We start from the raw sequence: 12,473 nt of genomic DNA, 5'->3' as shown, positions 1-12,473 counted from the left end.
TTTAAGTAATTGTTCCTATTAAGAGCGTATACCTTTCACTGGGCTTCGCCGCGCTATAAATAATCCCGATGAAGATGCAAGGATATGACTTTCACAAGATTGGACAATTGATTAAAACTGTGACCTGCAATTGCGAATAATCTTGGAAGGCTATTTAAACAGATGAAGGCCTAAATTGTCTTGCTTGTATCTGAATTAATTTCTCATTCATCATCATTATGGAGTGATTGGTTCTATTCAGGCTCTGCAGCCTGCTGGAACGAAACTGGATTTAAATGAGACTGTAACACAATTTAAATGCTCTCCAGCTTTAACGAGGCCAATCGAGCAGCTGCAATAAATACAAATATTTTTCTAAACAGCCTTGTTTTAAATAATTACTTAATACTTTCATGTGATGTTCTTAAGTGGCAATTTCTGTCTCTCAAGAAGTCCCAGTCACTGCTTCGCGGAGAGGGCAGCGGGGAAAATCGCTTTGCCCGTTTGCTTTGTGTGTACATACGTGCATGCAGTACACCGACGGTGATTCTTTAAAATGTTGTGTTTGTTTGTTTTTTTGTCTTTTTAATATTAGTGTAAAGCTGTGCTATGTGCCTGGTTGTAGGCATACTCAGTTTAACTGATTTTAAAAAAAGGGGGGGAGGGGGAGATTGTAGTGATTTATTTGTTTTCTTGTTTGAAGAGAAAGAAAGAGAAGAAAAAATTAGGCAAAGACAGGGACCTGCCCTAACCATGGTCTGCCCGAACCGCAGCCCTTCGCGGGACCCGCCCCGCACTCGCCTCGCGCTCAGCACTCGGGTGTGGAGCGGGACGCGACCCTTGCAAAAGGCACAGCAAGGCGAGCTGCAGGGAGCGGGCAACAAATGAGGGGCTCGGGGGTGAAGGACTTGGGAGCCGCTTCCCTCCCCCTGTACACCCGTGCAGGAACCTGATGCGCCTGGATGAAGCCATTCGTGCTATAGAGAGTCCGAGTCGTCCTGGCGGTGGCTTTACCCCCGGGTGACACTATTGTAAGGGGCAGGACAGCGGGCCTTGGGGTGACATATGGCGGAGAGTGTTTTCAGGGGCTAAACTCGGTAGTAAAATTAAGTAGGCAGGCGAGCGGGAGAATAACAGGAAACAAAAGGATCCTGGAGATATACAAGCCAAAAGCTAAAGGAGCCGCACGCCTTGCTGCAGGTGCTGGAAAACGACCTAACAACCGAGCAGAAAATGTGAAATATGGAGAGCCGATTTTCTGATGATTTGGTGGCTGGAGTAAAGAATCGTGCTGGGAAAGTAGATCCGATCCAGTTTAATCATACAGCCTTAATAAAAACGTATAGCCTGAGACGGGGAAGTAAGCGGTAGTCTCGGCGCTATCTCACTTAATGGCACAGAAGGTGACATAAAGCACAACAAAGATGGTCTGAGTAGAGCCGAAAAGGGCTGAGTGATTTGATGGTAACGGAGCAATTTAATGCGCGAGTTACAACACCGCTCCCCGGGATCGTTTAGGCTTAACCCGTTCTCTAGAGCTCATCTTCTTCCTCTTCTGGTCCTTTTTTTATTAGTATTATTATTATTCAGTTGTTTAAAATGAGCATTATCCCAAACATATGCAGTGCAATCAGCTCGGTCACACTTACAAGAACACGCTTTAATAAGGCAATCAATCAAACGCTAACAAGGCGGGGAAGGCCCTTCGGAGCTCAATCGGGCTGGCTGCGAAGAGGAGCCCAGGCGGCACACGGGGCACCCCGAGCCCCCCGGGGTGGGAGCGTCCCGGGGGGCTGCGCCCTGCCGCCGCCGCCCAGCGCCCTCCGAGGGGCTCGGCCCCGGCCGGGAACAGGCGAAGAGGACCCGAGGGGACCCAGGCAGAGCCCCTGTATATCGGGTGCCCCGTGTCCCCCCCGGCCATGGCCCACGCGTGCCCGGAGCTGGCGCCCTGCGTGGGACCGCGGACATCCCCGCCGGCGGCGAAGGCGTTAACGGCAGCGGCCCCACGCAGCAAAAGGAAAATTTCATTATGAAGTAATGAGTAATTCCTCCCGGCGAGATGTATTGTTACATCTTCCACTTCAATTTAGGAGCACAGCGGCTCAATTACCTAGAAAATACAGTCAATTAAAGGCTGCTGATTGGACACGAGGACGGATCATCGATCTTGTACTTTCCAATATCGCTCCAGACACCTCATTTTCCCTCCCCTATTAACTGAAAATACTCTCGGCATTACTGCGACCCGGAGCCCATTTACCTGTCGCAGACAATCTCTGCCATGCGCCCGAAAGCACCGCCAGCCCGGGCTGCGGGCAGGAGGGCGGCAGCCGCCGCCTCGCACACCCGTCTCACATATATATATATGGATAAACGTATATCTGCGTGGATTTCTCCCTATAGAGCCCTGAGCCCTAGCCCATAGTGTTTTGCAGCCCGGGGCATTTGGCGAAGCGATGCCACGGTCCTCAAAACGCCGGGTGGGATCCCGCCGCCCCGCTGCCCTGGGCAGCAGCCCTGGCCGGATCCTGCCCTGCGACCCCAGCAGGTGCCTTTGGGGATGGGGGCAGTGCCACCTTGGAGCCCCCGCTTTTATCCCGCAGCACCCATCTGCTCCCCACCTCTCCAACGCCGCCTTTCCCCGGCGACGCCAGGGGGGCTGTATCGGGCAGTCGCTGCTTAGCTCCTGTTTTACCGGGCTGGTTCTTCTCGTGTCTGCTAAAAGATAAAGTAAAGGGGGAAAGGCGCTTGCAAAGCCAGGATTTTGTTTAGCTCTGCCCTTGGACGCTGTTTACAATTGTTATTTCCGGGGGTGGGGGGAGGAGAGTCTGTTTGTGAGTGTCCAAAAAGGGCCATCAGTTTCCATGTCCATGAGGACATCTCCTTCAGAGAGGGAGGAACAATCTGCCCTTAATGATTTAAAGATGGTGACTTTGGATCCGTTTTTAAAAAAAGCTCTAATAAACAATTTTGGTTGGAAAAATGTATCCTGGCACGCCCGCGTCTCTTCCCCGCTTTCCATCCACTGCAGAGAAACGCTGCTATTTGCTCCCTGTCCTAAGGACAAAAAGTCTCCAGTGTGGCAATAAACCAGAGGGTCCTCAGCAATTTAACACAAAGTAGATAGCGGAGGTGTCAACACGTCTTTGTTCTGTCCAGCATTTATTTTGCTGCTTGTTGAACTGTAACTATTAGAAACCGCACGAAGGTGAAATTCGGCTTAAGCAACACTTTTACTCTTTTTTTTTTTTCTTAAACAAGCACAATAAAAATGTGGGTGATGTGTTGTTAAAATGTGTCTGTTATTATAGTTGTTGGTGGTGTTATTGTTGCTGTTATTATATTTTATTCCGACACGGTAACAAATTATGGGAGTGTAGTCTTTGGGCTATTTAAAAATAGAATCAAACAATTTCGGGTTTGGAAGAAACTGCTACCCAGTCCGGTGTCTGTGTTTGTTTTTTAAATTTTAGGCTGACAGAAATCCAAGCAAAAGCAGTGATGCTACCTCCTTCCGAAATACCTGAAGGGGAAGGCGGGGGGCGGGGGGCTTTGTGAAAGAAATCCTCCTCGAGAAGGAAGAGAGACCAGTGTGAAGGACACATACAAATGCAAAGAGTAGGGGTGGGGAAGGGCATACAAAACCCAACACTCGAATTAAATAAAAATAATAAAAAAGAAGAAAAAAGAAAGCGCAGCAAAGAAAAGCCAATGAGAGAACTGAAGGCTGAAGTACAAAGGAAGGGAAATCGCCTTTGCTCCAATTTACAGACTAGTGATTGTCTGAAGGAGTTCTGCTCCCTGTCACCTAATCTCTTCCCTTGGCGGCTTGTTAGCGTTTGGCACGGGGTCTCTGCTCACACAGCATTATACATTCGATATTCAAAAACGCTCCTTACATATACATCACTTGCTAATTTCATCGGTGTGTGCACATTTCAGCGACTGATAATAGGACATTGTTATTTAAAGGACAAATAGCTCTGACCCATGAAGAAGCAGGAGCTCGAATTTTTCCCTGCCAATTCCAGTCTGCCTCTTAAAAACAAAAGTTGGGATGAAAGAGGAGAAGTACTGCTGTATTTCTGCTCAAAACGAAGGAGGAGACAAGGGAGAGCAAAGAATGCAATTAAACCACGATAGCAATGTACAGAATGTCAGTTTTTTTTTTATGGTAAAGCATTGTTTTTTCGCTATAGAAATAACTGGATAATACTGTTGAGTTGCAATCCTGAAACCTTTTGGTTTTGCTTTTTGCTCGTTGTTTTTATTTTCTGAACACTCTGAGAGATTACATCTTTGCTTTCTTCATGCGCACAAGCCATTTCGTTATCAAGACAATGTTTCTTTCAAGTATTTCAGATTTTCCTTCTCAATCTCGTAGGTTTGTGCATAAGGTTTGTTGCCGTGACCTGCATAAGTCCCAGCCCCCGATAGGAAGTCCGTCAACTGAAAAGAAAGTCCAAGCTCATTTCTTAGTGTTACTGAAATGTGTTTCGTTCAGCTTGGTGTTGTTTCTCTTCCGTGCCTAAAATCCTTCTTCGAGATAAATCACTAGCCGTTTCTTTTCTTCTTCCCCACCCCACCCCTTGGAATGTAAATCCTTTCAATACCGAGCTATTTTTTAGTCTTTTTTTTTTTTTTCCGTAGGTGTCCATTTCTGGGGAGAGAACACGATTAAATAAGCATCGGATGTAGGTACATTAACTCGCAGCGCGCCCAGTAAAGGGGCGAATTTTTAACAACCCTGAGACGAAGGCTTATCTTGTTAAAGGTACTTCTTCCCGCTGGTCCATGGAAACCGAGGTCGCTTTGCTCAGCACAGAGGGCGTGAAAGTGATGAAAGAGTCAGTCCTGGTCGTGGCTGAACAGGTAAAGTCTGAGCCGGAGGGTCTCTGTGCTAGCCCGTTGGACTGGCTGCCGTGGCAAGCCAGGCAGGAGCAGGGGCTGCCCCCGGCGCTGCTGAGTCCATGGCTCGGGGCAGGGTAGAGAGAGGGGTGCCTGAAAGCGCAGAGCAGTTCTGGTCTCGGGTAGGGGTGCGAGAGCACCCGAAAGGTGTCCAGCGGCCTCAAGGGGGTGTTGAACGGCGTGGCGGCGGAGGCCGACGTGGCCCCGATGCCCATGTGGGAGTAGTAGGGCAGGGGCAGGTGGGACGGGAACGGGTAGGGCAGGTTGCCCGTGGCCGCCGCGTGGCTCATCATGTAGGTGTAAAACGCCGGGTCCGCCGGGTGCGGCCAGGTCATGGCCAGGCGCTGCCGCTTGTCCTTCATCCTGCGGTTCTGGAACCACACCTGCCGAGAGAGGGGAGGCCACAGCCGTCACCCGCAGCCCCCGCACCCGCCGAGCCCCCGCCGAGAGGCACCATCCCCGGGCGGAGGGACCCTTCGTGCACATGTACATCTGGGGACAGAGCCACCCTTCGGGGTGCCGCTCTTCCTTTCCCCCCACTGCGGCTCTGCCGAGTGAACTCAGGGCAATCCCGACCCCTCTGCCTGCTCGCTACCGTCCTGCAGATGGGATTACCTGGGATTACTGGCGTTATTTTTTTTATTGTGATGGGATTTTATTTATGGACGAGGCAAAGCAGAGCGGGGAGGAACGAGAAACGGAGCCGCTGCTGGCTCCCTCTTCCCTCCCACAAGAGCAGAGGGAGTTTTGGACTGGCCTGAAGGGAAGATTAAAAATAATCTGGCAGGGAGAGGCCGGATTAGCGGTGCTGGCTGGGATGGCTCCGGGAGCCGCGTCCCCTCTCCCGCATTGCTGCAGGGTGCGGGCAGGGCCAGGAAAGGGGCGGGAGCGGAGGGGGGGGGGGGGGGGGGGGGAAGAGATGAGGGAGGGTTGTGCTGGCGAAGTGCTTCCCCGAGTTTTGCAAGGAAGTTTGGCCGTATAGATTTATATCGTGCTAATTGGAAACATGTCCGAGCTGCGTGTACCTTGATGGTGGTTTCTGGCAGATTTAGAGCAGCCGCCAGCTCGCATCTCCGGGGCCTGGACACGTAGTTCTCCCGGTAAAACTCCTTCTCCAGCCGGGCGATCTGCTCGCGGGTGAAGGCGGTGCGGTAGCGGCGCATCTGGTCGCTGGCGCTGCAGGCCAGCGAGCCCTGGGAGCCGCCGCTGCCTCCGCTGCCCTTGGGGTGATCCCCCCCGCCGCTGGGGCTGCCGGCCAGCGCCTCGGAGCACGGCCCTGCATGGGGAGCCCGGAGCGGGGACACACGTTCGGAGGCGGGCGGACGGGGAGGGATGCTCCCCGCCCGCCTCCGCGTCGAGCTCCCTTCTCCCCCCGCACGCCTCCCCATTTATTTTGCCTCTTTTCTATCGCCCGCCCCGGTGTGGTGAGGATGCTAGGGAGACAGCCGAGGGGGCAGGGGAAAAGGGATGGAGCACTAGTGTAGGACTGAGCTGGTGTTTATTCACCGTGGCTGGAAAGCTACCCTCACCCACCCCCCCAAAAAAAATAATAATAATAATAATAATACCCCACCACCAACACACACACCGCCCTGGCAGTGCCCGCTAGGATGCCACGCTTGCTCTCCGCACCGCCGCAGCATCCCCCGACCCCGAGCGGCCGCGAAAGGCAGGTGTGCCCATCGTGGGGCTCCGCCGCCTCTTCCTGCAGCCCAGCAAGGGGCCAGGAGCGGAGCAGCCGGCAGGCAGCGACCCTGCTCCCTCCCGGGGCAGGGGGGGTCAGGCCTTGGGGACTCCTCTCTCAGCCTCCGAAGCCTGGGATATTTTCAACAAGCCTCTAAGGGACAGGAGAGGGCAAACAGCGCTCTCCGTGCTTCCCGGCTTCTTCTTGAAGTGATGGAGGAATGGGGAGGGGGAAGAAGCGGATTGTTGTAGGGCCGGGGGGGGGGGGGGTGTCTGTAGGGATGGGAAGGTGGGAATAAGGAGTGGGGGCAGGGGGAAAAGGGGCCTGGCCGCAGCGTTTGCTTTCAAATGCAACTCTCCCTCATTGTGCCCGAGACCAAAGGCAATTAATTCATTGGGACCATTTCCGAGCTGGCGCCACCGAGACATAGAAGTGACAAGGTAATTTGGACCTCTCCTTTTTTTTTTTTTTTTTTTTTTTTTTTTTTTTAACCCAACATGCAAACAAGGACCTCGCTGCCGCTCTTTGGGCAGGCAGGAGTCGGCGAGCGATTTTACGGTCTTTATGGGCGCTTCCGCACTCGCCCGGGCACATTTCACCCTGCAAAACCACAAACAGCTCTTGGCCAGAAAACCCGTTTGATCTCGCTCCCCCTCGCCCCCCCCCCGTACCCCCTTCACACTGAAAACCCCGCCGGTGGGGAGGATCGGAAGGGATTTCCTGGAGCATGCACTGTCCAGGCAGTGGGGAAGAATAAAATAAATAAATAAAAAAGGATCGGGAGTGGGGGGTCCTTGGCCAAAGGGGGTCCTGCGGGACAAGCTGCAGACCTGATGCATGAGCGCCGGGAAGCCTGGCTCCCCTCCAGGGACGCGGGGGCTGCCTGGTGTCGTGTCCTCTGCCTCCCCAGCCTGCCTCCCCGCGTCAGGGAGCAGAGGGGGCCGAGGAACCGAGCAGCCAAGGGCATCCCCCCCGCTCCCCCGACCCGACTTCGCTTGCCGCTTGCTCAGCTGGCCGGGGGCAGCCCCCCTCCGGCAGCCCCCCCGCCCCCCGAGCGCTGCCCCCCGGCCGGGAGCGGGAGGGGGCTGGAGGCATGGGAAGGAGTTGGGTACCTTTGCTGTGCTGGTACTCGGCGCTCCCCGTGGCGCAGTCCGGGGTGCAGCTCACCTCGATTTCCTCATAGAAATCCGACTCGGTGTCCGAGCTGCTCTGCTGCCCTTTGCTGGAGGGTTGCTCCGGGGCGGGGGGCTGCTGTCCGGCCGAAAGCAGTGCTGCCGCCGCCGAGCGGCTCTCCGGCACCGTCCCTGTCCCCGGCAGCACCTCCACCTCCTCTTCGTCTTCTCCTCCGCCACCTCCTCCTCCTCCTCCTCTCTCCCGGGACGACAAGGGGCCAGGTCGGGGGCTGAGGCAGTTTCGATGGATCATCTTCTCCTGCGGCTCTTGAGCGGGGCTCCCCACTGTTTCGGACAAATTAGGCACCCTCTTGCCAACTAGAGCGCCAAGTTGTGTCCCTTCCAGAAACATCACCATCTCCTTCCTGGTTTCCATTGTGGCTTCGCTTAAGGGAGGGGGGAAACAAGTCCAGATCTCGTCCCCCCCCTCCCTCCCGCTCCCGCCCCAGCCTTGTGCAAACCCGTCAACCCTCTCCTGCCAATGCAGAGGAGCCAGCGGTGAGATAGGGTGACCTTGTGATGCGAGCGCTCCACTGTGCTGTGCTGCTCTGGGAGGGATCACCATTGCCCTCTTCTTTCTAAGCTGTCATCCTCAATGGTGCAGTCGTCATTACAGTACCACTGGTGACGCCACACATTGATTGCCAGTGGATAAATAGAAACGTCTGCCATGGGGAAGATGAAAGGAAGAGCCGGAGCTAATGGGCTAAATGCGTGATGCACCAGGTGTAGGAGCCCGAGATGGAGAGGGAAGTGTGAAAAAGAGATGCATATGGAGCTGAGCTGCAAAGAGGTTGTAACATGCGGTTAGAGTTCCGCAGGGGGAAGCCTTGCTTGACAATTAACTAGCCTTTTGATTGCTTTAAGCCACAGCCTTGATGTAAAATTGAGGCGAAGATCCCTAGCTGCACCCTGGAAGTGAGAAGATACGCACTCAAGCCTCTTCCTTCGATGCATTATTTATTGCTGGCAATCAGCTTCCGCATAACTGCATATATAAGGCTTTAGGAATCCTTTGCAAACTGGAGGATAAGGAAATGCGCTACTGTCATTCGCATGTAGAAATAGCCTTGACTGCTTGTTTTGGTTCAATATCGCTGCCCGTTCGGATAATCGTTATTGCTTTCTATTGATTCGTATTAAAACGGTAGTTTAAAATCTGCGAATGCGGTTAAAAAATTATTGCGTTTTACAGCTGTAAAGATAAAAACGACTTCGCTTTTCTTAATTGCAGTTGTTCTGGCTATCTGATATTTACCATTTACTCTTATTTCTTCCTTCACGGTTTTCATTCGTTCGAATATTCTTGCGCTTCTAAGAGGGTTTTTCTGTCTCCTCCCCTTTCTTCTTTTTAATTAATTGTTTTGCATAAATTATTATCTGCTTTCAGGAAGGAAAACTGCAAGAATAAGGTCTGCCAAGAATAACCCAGACTCGGAGAAATTTAAGTTATCAAGGCCAGAGCTTATGCTCGCTAGCAGATGTTGCTAAAAGAGAAATGACAAGGGCAACCATTTGGACAGCACTTGTCTGAAAAGAAGGGACCTCGCACCGTAGATACAGTCGCACGTGTAGACTCCTTGGTGTATTTTGGTATTTCTAATGAGTGCGGCAAGTATCTCCTCTCGAGTTAATATTGACTCACACATGTAGTGTCAACTCATTTTCACCATCTGTCGTAACTAGGTTGTTCTAATTTTTTTCTAGGAGTGTTATTGGCTAGTCGGGTTACAGAAAACATTCAACCAATTACGTTTCCAACCCGGTAAGGAATTTACTGGCATATTTGAGGTGACGTTGCTTTGGTGGGGAACAGGCAGAGCAATAGGAAACACGCTGGGATTTTTTGTAGAGCCCTGTGAGCAAGACGGTCACGATGCAGGGAGGCAAACAAACAAACAAACAAAAAAGCAGGGTTCCGGGTTTGCCCGATCCACGGATTAAGATGTGCTCCCAGAGATAAGCATGCTAATTTCAGGGGGATAAAACAGGAATTTTTACAGGGCTAGAGCTACCCATCTCTCATGCCACTTGCGTGACACGCATGCTTATTTACATGCACACACACACCATGCACACCCTACGCTCCCGACCGCGCTGCTTTTCATCACACGAGTGATGCGTACGCTGCTCGCAAACTTGACTATTTTTTGACAACCCATCGTTAAATTTCCTTTCCTTTCTTTCCCTTGCCAGCCTCTAGACCCGCGTGTGTGTGCCCTTCCTGCCCCGGCTGAGGACCCGCCGCAGCCAAGCTCTTCTCCTCCGGCCGCGCGAGCAGAGGAGGGGTGCAGGATCAGGCCCGGATGCTAGGGGACCAGGCGGTGTATGGGTGGATGGATGGATGGACGGGCGGACGGACGGATGGATGAAGCTCTCCGTCCCCACTGCCTGCCCGGTGCCGCAGCGCTCCTGCTCCCTCGGCGCGGAGCGGGGCAGAGGAATGGGGGGCAGCGCGGAGCCGTGCCACGCCGTGCCGAGCCGTGCCGAACCCTGCTGAGCCGTGCCGAGCCGGGCAAGGCGGGACGCGGCGGCTCGAGCACCTCTGTACCCGCGCTGGTGGCCGCTTCCCACCGCTGGCGGCATCATCGCTGCGCTTTGCTGAGGGACCATTTCGTGTCCCTGTCACCGTCTGGGGGGCTGTGGGAAGGTTTCGCCTCCCTCGAGGCCCGGGTCAGCCCCGGTCCCGCGGGACAAGTCTCCTCCAGGCTCTTCCCAGCTCGGCCAGGTAGCCGTGCCGAAGGAGGCTGGCGGTGCCTGTGGCGGACGGAGGTTAATTCCCCGTTAACTAAGAGTTCGGGGGCAGCGAGGAAGGGACGTTCATGTTTCTTTCTAAACAAAACAGTAACGGGGAGCTGAATGCAGAGTGCGAGGCAGCGTTCCCCGAGCTGTCAAGAACATGACAGCCGGGAAGTTTGCGGGAAATCCCTGCTCTTGCAGTCTGGAGCCCGCGGGATGGTCCCGGTGGGTTACGCTGGCCGATCCCCACAAGTTTTATCATTTTCGTTTATGAACCGCTGCTGCCTCCTTCCTCACCCGTTTATTAATCCGTTCCCACCGGGATGCCACCAGTGGTACAGCGCGGGTGGGAGGTTTTGTTGTACCCGAGGTGCTGGCCGTTGCCACGGGCGGTCTGGCTCAGCAAAAGGCTGGAAAACACACACGCACACAGATACACACCCACACACGTACACGCAGAGCTAGCTGCCAAGAATACACACGGAGAGTTAAGGCCCGAGTGGAGTCCAAGGAGAAAAAAGGCTCCGGTGGACCCAAAACGCTGGGATCCGTTTAGATGGGATTAGCAGAGGGCTTCCTACATTGCCTTTATTTTCACGTCCCCAAGGAGGATGCGCGGCCGCGATAGCCCCTGCCACGTCCCAGGGCCGTCCCGCTCCCCGCCGCAGCGGGCGCGGGGCTGCTGCGCCGGGAATGCAGGCTCCGGAGCTCTGCCTTCTGTCTAGTGTTTCCCACAGATCTGTCAAGTCCGATTTGGAAGGAGACTCCCTCATTTGGGATTAATTTCCAGGCAGATTGGAAAGTGTATCTCTACGGTTTTGTTTTTTTTTTTTTTTTTTCCTTTTTTTTTTCTGTCTTGTCCAGACCGAAATTTAAAACCTATTAAGTCTCCCTCGCTCGGTTGGTCACAGTCAGGATGTCATAACTATACTCAAAACTTTTCAGACTGATTTATTCCTCCGACTTTACAGCTCTCCTTGCTGATATACGGCAGAGGCGAGAGCGGGGCGACTGCATTCAAAAGGCTAAGACACCGATTGCAGCTTGACCGCTGCTGAAAGGTGGCCGGTATACAAAAAGCAAACGAAACTCACTCCCTTCCCAAAATAAGGAAATTAGAGTGGGGCATTAAAACATTGCTAGAGTGACATGCTCGTAAATCAGACGTGTCCCTTGAAAGAGCTACGTCTGGAGAAGGAAAAACACATCCCACACTTCTTAGCCGCGGGATATTTATTTTCCTGCGCCGCTCATCGGGGTGTCAATAACTTTTGACCGATACCGTCCCATTACGACTGTGGACTCATGGTGCGCCTTCAGTTGCTCTAAAAACCAAGTCCCGTCATCTCTGAAAGAGGAAAAAAGTTCTGACACATCACGGAACGAAATAGTGCCGAAAAAACCCTGATATGCGGTGCAAATGGGTGACAAAACCAGAAAGCCTATTTTTAAAATTTTAATGGGGAGTGTTAACAATAATGGCGTAATTATCACTGTTTTATTAAGGCTATTTTTTACGACATGGTTAGAGGTGGAAGCTTTGGAGAGAAGAGAATAATAGGCGCATTATTCTGGGGTGTAAAGACAAGCTGATACAGTGACAGCAAACAACACGTAAGTGGCGTGGAGGAGAAAGAGGACAGACCTGCGAGTGGGATGTGCCTGGGGGAGCGTGTACTGGTATTTACAGGACAAGCCGGGACACGGGTAGTTCTCAATATGGCATTCAGCATATCTGCGGAGGGCATCTGCCTGTTCTTAATTTTTTTTTTACCTGCTGCCTGCCGGAAGCAGCACTTCTCTGCCACCACAGAAGGCTCTGGAGAGTTTTAATTTGTTAGATCGAAACGTGAAAAAAAAAGAAGGGCCAGATCCCACCCCTGGGTCATTCAGGACAAGTTTGCCTGTGGAAACTAGATCTGCTGCTTTACTGGTGGCAGTGAGTAAATCGTGCAGGAATCTGGGCTTTCGATTTCAATTGCTATCGCTTC

General features: G+C 52.9%; 1 protein-coding gene across 2 annotated transcripts; it reads right to left on the bottom strand.

Moving 5' to 3' along the window:
* Positions 1-444: 444 nt before the first annotated feature.
* On the bottom strand, positions 445-8,124 carry EVX1 (even-skipped homeobox 1). 2 transcript variants are annotated; one of them, XM_080577903.1, is made up of 3 exons: positions 7,684-8,124; positions 5,913-6,163; positions 445-5,270 (listed from the first exon to the last, which is right to left on the bottom strand). In XM_080577903.1, the coding sequence occupies exons 1-3, from the start codon at positions 8,117-8,119 to the stop codon at positions 4,740-4,742; spliced, it is 1,218 nt and encodes a 405-aa protein (XP_080434029.1). In that variant the 5' UTR covers positions 8,120-8,124; the 3' UTR covers positions 445-4,739. The 2 variants fall into 2 exon arrangements, with proteins under 2 accessions (XP_080434029.1, XP_080434030.1); XM_080577904.1 differs by having other exon boundaries at positions 7,739-7,875.
* Positions 8,125-12,473: the final 4,349 nt, after the last annotated feature.

The sequence above is a fragment of the Anser brachyrhynchus genome (assembly GCF_964034855.1).
Source record: "Anser brachyrhynchus genome assembly, chromosome: 2".
NCBI lineage: Eukaryota > Metazoa > Chordata > Aves > Anseriformes > Anatidae > Anser > Anser brachyrhynchus.
The sequence above is the reverse complement of the archived record's forward strand: the minus strand, read 5'-3'. Positions and strand labels throughout refer to the sequence as shown.

Bases quoted from the DNA above. Each gene is read 5' to 3' on its own strand.
- EVX1 (XM_080577903.1), bottom strand. From the start codon at position 8,119: ATGGAAACCAGGAAGGAGATGGTGATGTTTCTGGAAGGGACACAACTT. The intron at 6,164-7,683 runs GTACCCAACTCC...CTCCCCATGCAG, and splicing joins CGAGTACCAGCACAGCAAAG to GGCCGTGCTCCGAGGCGCTG. The intron at 5,271-5,912 runs GTACACGCAGCT...CTCTCTCGGCAG, and splicing joins TGCCAGAAACCACCATCAAG to GTGTGGTTCCAGAACCGCAG.